General features: G+C 30.6%; 1 protein-coding gene and 1 long non-coding RNA gene across 2 annotated transcripts in view; one reads left to right on the top strand and one right to left on the bottom strand.

Annotated features, from left to right (window-relative positions):
* The window catches only part of LOC147839935 (uncharacterized), a 2,517-nt gene extending 921 nt beyond the window's left edge, over window positions 1-1,596 (top strand). Inside the window, exons 1-3 of the long non-coding RNA XR_015512975.1 lie at window positions 1-42; window positions 157-548; window positions 663-1,596. The exon at window positions 1-42 is cut by the window's left edge and continues 921 nt beyond it. This is a non-coding gene — a long non-coding RNA (uncharacterized LOC147839935). The remainder of the gene's footprint in view (window positions 43-156; window positions 549-662) is intronic.
* Window positions 1,597-2,090: 494 nt separating this feature from the next.
* Window positions 2,091-8,313, bottom strand: part of cnsta (consortin, connexin sorting protein a) — a 62,086-nt gene continuing 55,863 nt past the window's right edge. The window contains exons 10-11 of the mRNA XM_087290015.1: window positions 4,112-4,253; window positions 2,091-3,032 (exon numbers count right to left, since the gene is read on the bottom strand). Coding sequence (XP_087146141.1) covers window positions 2,824-3,032; window positions 4,112-4,253 — 351 coding nt within the window. The 3' untranslated portion in view covers window positions 2,091-2,823. The remainder of the gene's footprint in view (window positions 3,033-4,111; window positions 4,254-8,313) is intronic.

The raw sequence follows: 8,313 nt of genomic DNA, 5'->3' as shown, positions 1-8,313 counted from the left end.
TACTTTTGGATTACTTTTTGTTTATTTACATTACTTATTTAGGTAATGTAATCTCATTACTTTTGGATTACTTTTTGCTTATTTACATTACTTATTTAGGTAATGTTATCTGATTACTTTCGGATTACTTTTTGCTAATTTACATTACTTATTTAGGTAATGTAATCTCATTACTTTTGGATTACTTTTTGCTTATTTAGATTAGAAATTGTAGCTATTGCATGAAAATTGTAGTCAGTAACAATGTAGATTACTCAAATACCGTATTCTCATTACTTTTGGATTACTTTTTTGCTTATTTAATTAGATTACTAATAAATTGTAATAATTACATGATAAAATTGTAGTCAGTAAAAATGTAGACTACTTATTTAAGTAATGTTTTCTGATTACTTCTAGATTACTTTCAGATTACTTTTTTGGATTATTAATAAATTGCATTTGTTGCATGATAAAACTTGTAATGTATGCAGATTACTTTTAGATTACTTTTTTATATTTTATATTACTTATGAATTGTAGTAATTACATGATTAAAATTGTAGCCAGTGACAATAGAGACTACTTATTTAGGTAATGTATTCAGATTACTTTTAGATTACTTTTTGCTTATTTACATTACTTATGAATTGTAATAACTACATGATTAAAATCGTAGCCAGTGACAATGGAGACTACTTAATTAGGTAATGCAATCTGATTACTTATTGATCATTTAGATTACTAATAAATTACATGAATTGCATGATAAAAAAAATAAATGTAGCTAGTAACAATGTAGTACAACTACTTATTTTGGTAATGTTTTCTGATTACTTTTAGATGACTTTTTGCTCATTTAGATTACTAATAAATTACATTAATTGCATGATAAAAATTGTAACTAGTAACAATGTAGATTATTTGGATAATGTAATCTGATTACTTTCAGGTTACTGTTTTGCTTATTTAGATTATTATAAATCTGAGTAATTACATGAATGAAAAAAAAATTGTAGTTTGATACAATGTAGACTTCTTTTGTATCTAATTTATTCTGGTTAGTTTTAGATTATTTTTTGCTTATTCAGATTACTTAGAAATTGTAGTAATTACATGATAAAAATTGTAGTCAGTAACAACAGAGTACTTAAGTAGGTACTGCAAAATGATTATTTTATGTTGCTTTTTTGCTTATTTAGATTATGATTAAATTACATTAATTGCATGATACTGTAGACTAATTAATTGGGTAATGTATTCTGATTACTTTTGGACTTCTTTCAGATTACTTTTAGTTTTTTTTAGAATGCATACATTGCATGATAATAATTGTAGTCAGTAACAACATAGATTACATATTTTTATAACACATTCTGACAAATGCAAGATTACTTTTAGCTTAATTAGATTAAATTGTAGTTATTACATGAGTTTAGTTGGTAACCATGTAAATCACTTGTTTTAGGAAAAGTACTCTGATTACCTTTGGATTACTTTTTTTGCACAAAATAATTTACATGGCAATTAAATTATGAGAACACCATAAATTGTAATACGATTATGCAACATGCATTATATCACTTCTATCACAAAATGACCATTAATCATGATATATATATATATATATATATATATATATATATATATATATATATATATATATATATATATATATATATATATATATATATAGTTGATGTCAGAATTATTAGCCGTGTTTAACGGAGAGATTTTTTTCAACACATTTCTAAACTCATCAGTTTTAATAACTCATTCCTAATAGTTGATTTATTTTATCTTTGCCATGATGACAGTGAAAAAATATTTTACTTAATATTTTTCAAGACACTTCCATACAGCTAAAAGTAACATTAAAGGTTTAACTAGGTTAATTAGGTTAACTAGGCAGGTTAGGGTAATTAGGCAAGTTATTGAATAATGATGGTTTGTTCTGTTGACTCTCGAAAAAAAAATGTAGCTTAAGGGGCTAATAATTTTGGCCCTAAAATGGTGTTTAAAAAATTTAAAACTGCTTTTATTCTTGCCTAAATAAAAGAAATAAGACTTTCTCCAGAAGAAAAAATATTATAAAACATACTGTGAATATGTCCTTGCTTTGTTAAACATAATTTGGGAAATATAAAAAAAAAAGAAGAAAAAAAAATCTAAGGGGGGCTAATAATTCTGACTTCAACTGTATATATTTCTAACTAAAAGTAGTGACAGGTCAGTAACAGCTTTAAAAAAAAAAAGTAAAAATAGGTAAAATCCGCCTGATGGGTTGTTGTATTACGCACTCATGTGCAGTAACAAATAAAAAAATATTATTTTCTGTGATTTTAGTCGCCATAATGTCTAAATTATTGCATAATCGACTGGAATATTATTTCTATTGATCTATATTATTAAAAAAAGTAACTATGATAACCAAGATTTCCCTCTTCTCTGACTGCATCTACACATCAATAATTCTTCAATATACACATATTGCTTTCCCCGTCCCTATAAACTTTATCCCATAAATCCATCCACAGAAAAATGCTACGTCCAGGCTACAGATGACTATGTCAATTATTATTATTATTATACCTTCAGTACCGTAATTTAAACAAATATAAGACCATAATCCGTATTAAGATCTGAGCTTTAAGACTTTAAAAATGAAGTCTCTTCAAATGAGGTTCAGTTGATGGCAGTAAACAGTGGGCTACTCGAGTCAAAAAAACTGGCCAAAGTGGTTTTTTCCTGTGTTTACCACAAACCGGACGTCCCCACACAGACAGGGATCCTTCGGGCTTCTTCCAGCAAAGGCCTGTATATTTTATATTCTCTGTTGTCCTGCTATGAGCTCGGGGACAGCCAGTGCTTGAGTTCATCCATGCCACGCTGCACTCGTCCCACATAGAAGTCCATGTTGTGAGAGAAGTCTGTGCAAACGCTGGACTGAGTGTCTCCGAATGAGCAGTAAAGCGCGGTCCCGCCCACACTGATCACCACTGTAGCCAAACACAGCAGGAGGAGGAGCAGCCACGAGTCACCGGCCACCTCATCTGCATATTAGGGAGGAGCAACAATAATATTGGATGAGAACACAGATGATGTGAATGCTGCAAAAAAATAAGAGCTGTAATTTAAAGGTATGGTTCACCTTAAAATGAACTATTACTCACTACTTAGTCACACTCAATCGGTTGATTGGTTTCTTTATATAGATGTTTTTATGGATGTTTAAACTCCTAGAATTTGTGCGTATTGCTTAGTATTTAATAGGCCTTTTCATTTTTGTTTGTATTTCCCTCTTGTTTCCTCTTATTTTTCTCATGCGTTTGCTATAAATTTAATTTATAATTCCCCTTTTGTTTAAAAATGAACTAGATTGTAGAGACTGTATTCTGTTTTTCTGTTTTATTTACTGTAAATCTTTCGGTATTATAAATAAAAAAATGATGATGATGCCTTGTGATCGGTCATGATGACTGCCACAACTTTGAGCCCCGAAGTGTCCGGCTTGACAGCTCCGTTTCCCCCCCTTTGACTTTTATTCTAAATCTTGGACCTTATTCTTGAAGAAAACATGACAAAAAGTTTAAAGCACTTTTACAGGAGAGGCAAGAGAAATTGTTAAGCTCTAAATAATCATTTTTAATAATACACACACACACACACACAAATATATATATATATATATATATATATATATATATATATATATATATATACATACATACATACATACATACATACATATACATATATATACATATACATATATATATATATATATATATATATATATATATATATATATATATATATATATATATTATTATTTAAATGGACAAATTCTGACTGAAAAAAGTGTGAATGTGTTTAACGTTTGTTATTTGCTCAATAAATTACAATAGGTTTTAGTTTTTAATTTAAAACATTTTTTTCTAATAATTTATAATGTAAAACAATTGTGTTTAAAAATAAATATTTGCTATATTTCTTTTTTCTAAATATTTGTGGTTATAATGACAATTCGACAAGCTAATTTAGCTAAAAAAAAAAAAAAACAATTTTCAAAAAGAAATTTTCATTTTTACGTGAACTCTTCCTTCAAGACTTTTAGAAAACTAGCTCTTACCGTGGTCCAATCCCTCGTCAGGCTCTCGGAAACGGACCTTTCTTTTGGACACAGGTTTGGGAGCAGTAGGAGCTGAGCTGTTTTCTCCCTCCAGAGAGACTCTCCTCTTCAAAATGGACACGAGCCCAGCAGCTGGAGTGATCTGACGGACACAAACACAGACAGACCACACGCTTTTCAGTCATTTACAAATCTCCAGAAAAGATGTGCGCTGACAGACTTTACCCACTAGAGGTCACTATAAGCTGCGTGGGCAGGTGATGTAAAATACACTGTTTTGCAAAGAACTGTTTTGTTCTGTGGTTTAGATATAAAAACCGTTTTGCAATGGGAGTCTGTGTAATGAATGCTTCAGTGAATCAAATGTATGAACTAAATTGCAGCTAATTTATTAATAAAACACGCATAAGTTTTCAGTGTATTTTCAGTGTATGCTGACCTCTGATTAGCTGTTTTGGAGGGTTATTGTAGTTTAAAAGCAGTATGCTCTAATTGTATGCTATATATAGATATAAACATCTATGTTAAGAGGGAAGTGTCTTGTGAACACTTACGACGTATCTGTGCTCTCTATATCTGCCGATTTCACTGCTGAATGATTTTTTTTGGCATAGACTGATTGGCGTGATTATGTAGTCACAATAGTATGAACCGTTATAGAGGTGGTCAAATATATATTTATATCATCTACATACGATAAATATTTAATTTACAGACAAATAAAAGCTATTTCTCACCAGTGGACCACTATCATACATCTTGTTTTGACATCCTTCAGTAGGGAACAATTGTTAATCAAGGGGTTTAATCCCACCCAACCCCCGCTGTAATTTGCACCCTGTATACAAGTCTTTTAAAAAACCCTTCTCCACCTGTGTGCATTTACTGCATAAAAAAATCTAAATAAACTGAATTAAACATAACATTTATAACATTATAACTTATAAAACAATTTAAAAAATATATTATTTTAAAGTGTTTACTTGTGTAAACATGGGTCAAACGTTTTATTAAAAACAATACATTTATAAATCTTGTATATATTAAGAAATATTTAATTTCAAGCATTCATTCTTTAAATAAACTCTTTAACCGGTCATCATGTGCAGTACAAATTCAGTCATCCCTTTTACTTCAGATTAGTCCCTTTATTCATCAGGGGTCACCACAGCAGAAAGAACCGCCAACTTATCCAGCATATGTTTTACGCAGCGGATGCCCTTCCAGCTGTAACCCAGTATTGGGAAACACCCATACACACATTCACACACACACATACACTATGGCCGATTTAGTTTATTTAATTCACCAATGCATGTCTTTGGACTGTGGGAGAAACCCACACCAACACAGGGAGAACATGCAAACTCCACACAGAAATGCCAACTGAACCAGCTGGGACTCGAACCAGTGACCTTCTTGCTGTGAGGCGACAGTGCTAACTACTGAGCCACCGTGTCGCCCGTGCAGTACACTGAATAATAATAATAATAATAATAATAATAAAAATAAAATAACAATACAAATAATTGCTATTAAAAAATGCAAAACCATGCACATACACAACAAATCTGCATCATCTTGAGCAAGTACCTCGAATAATACATGTCCTTTAATATTCAATGTTAAACAGGAATCCATTTGCTCAGCATTTGTCTGATCTGGGTTCAGCCCATCTCATAAATCATGCAGATGAGAATGAATGTATTGGAGACGCTCGGGAAAGAAGAGTCTGTTTTGTTACATCAGCAGCCAGTGAGCAATGGAAAAGGTCATGGAGAGGTCAGACTACTCAAAACCAATGAGTATACAATCAATACTGAATAACATGAATCTGAATATTAATGACATAAGTGTGTTACTGTTAATGAGAGCGTTAATGTTAGTTTGTTCATGGATTTTGTTAATTGAAATAATAGTGTAAAAAAAAAAGGAAAAAAAATACACACGTACGCACACACATATATATATATAAGATACTTAAAATAAAAAATATACATATTAAAATTTTTGAAAAGAAACATCAGAAACGTTGCAAGTAATTGCCAGTATGTTTAAATTGAAGCACTAAAATTACTTCAAGTGAACAAAAATATTTTTAAATACAAAATAACTGTAATTGATAAACAATTACAAGTATTGCTGCACTATTAAGTTAAACAAAAATATCTTAAAGTAATTTGATGAAGGCACATCTTACCAAAATAATATTGACAAATGGAAAATGTTATGTAAAAAAGTAATATTTAAATAAATACAAGTTTACTGTTTATATATATATATATATATATATATATATATATATATATATATATATATATATATATATATATATATATATATATATATATATAAAATTTTATACAATTTAACAATATTCCTTATTAAAATTGTTTATTTTATTGGCATAATATAATTGCGTACGAATATTAAATAACAGTATTCCCGCACTAAAGCATTAAAGAGAAGAAAAAGCACTTTTAAATTAATTTAAGCAAGAATAATTACTTTACATCATGCCATCAGTTTGTGCTTTTAAATACTAGTATTTTTAAAGGTGAAGAATGCAAGTTTGACACCCAGTGGTTGAACTAGGTATTGCACAGTGGTTCAAAACATGCAAGAGCAGGTTGCCAGATTGACGACATAAACAGGAGCGAGCCTGTCTATCGAGCCTAAAGGCTGATTTAAGTCCTGTTCTAAATAAAAGCAATGAATGCCATTTGAATGCCATTTTATATCACATTTATTGCCATACTACTGAAAGCAGCAGCAGATAGGTCACCTCATAATAAACCGTTTGAAATTGAACAGTAGAACTGTGACGAGCCAACACATATCAGTGATTCAGCATGAACATTTAATAATGTTAAAGAGGTTTAACATGTATTAATTAGATTACAAACCTTACCATTTCGTTGGAGTGCAGTAAGTGCACTATTGTGTGCCTCTGAATGGCTGTATTTAAATTTCTGTCATGTTTTGTCTGGTGCAAACAGTTAAATCGCTTATTATAGTGTATCTCCTCATGTAGCATGTTGTTAGGACACAGGGTTACAATGTAAACTGCTCACCCAATGATTACGCTCATATTTATTTTATTTTCTAATTAATAACCACCTCATGTGGAACTCTGAATCTGCATCTCATTTCGAGAAGTGTCCGGCTGCAGAGTTGAACTTGCGTCTTTTGGCTTGCTCTCTCGGGCTTGCACGCTCACACTGCAAAAAATGTTTGTCTTGCTTAGATTTTTTGTCTTGTTTCTTGTCTAAATATCTAAAATTTCTTATATCAAGGAACATTTTCTAGACAAGCAAAACATATTGTCTTGTTTTGAGAAATAATATGACAATATTAAGTGAGTTTGTCCTTAAAACAAGCAAAATAATCTGCCAATGGCGTAAGCAAATTAATCTTGTTTTTTCTTTCGACATAAGATTATTTTGCTTACCCCATTGGCAGATTATTTTGCTTGTTTTAAGGAAAAAAACTCACTTAATATTGGCATATTATTTCTCAAAACAAGACAATATGTTTTGCTTGTCTGGAAAATTCTTCTTGATTTAGGAATTTTTTAGATTATTTGGACTAGAAACAAGACAAAAAAATCTAAGCAAGACAAGCATTTTTTGCAGCGCAGGCAATCAAGCTTCCTATGCAAGTGATGTCAAATCTTGAAATCAAAACAAATTAACCAACAGTAAGTTTCCAGTTCCTTTGCGTTGACATTGACGACGTTTTAGAATAATTCTAAGTGGCCTACTTGCGTTGTACAACATGACAGACCTCCCGGAAAGAAGTTAGTATATTCATCATGATTATATGCTTTGATGTAAATTTACCAAAGCAGGCTATTAACATTCATACCAGCAAAGCTTATTATTTATATCAATTAAAAATCATTCTAATTATACACAAAATGTATACTTCCACAGTTATGAATAAAAAAACACCAGGCAAATTTGAATGTTAGTTTTTATTTTAAACATTTCTATGAGTTGTAGTATTACAACTAACACATACTGTACACATTATGGACTTACAGCAATGATTCTTGAACGACTTGGGAAACTATTCTTTATAACTATTCTTGATAAGTTCGCACGTCTGCGCAGGAGTGCATCCATATGAAATCACAGTTGCAGAGCAGCTTCAATAGTCTCTACATGATCACAGCCCAGTTTTATTGGTCCTCCAAACAT

The sequence above is a fragment of the Danio rerio genome, chromosome 17 (genome assembly GCF_052040795.2).
Source record: "Danio rerio strain M-AB ecotype USA chromosome 17, GRCz13ab, whole genome shotgun sequence".
Taxonomy (NCBI): Eukaryota; Metazoa; Chordata; class Actinopteri; order Cypriniformes; family Danionidae; genus Danio; species Danio rerio.
The sequence above is the reverse complement of the archived record's forward strand: the minus strand, read 5'-3'. Positions and strand labels throughout refer to the sequence as shown.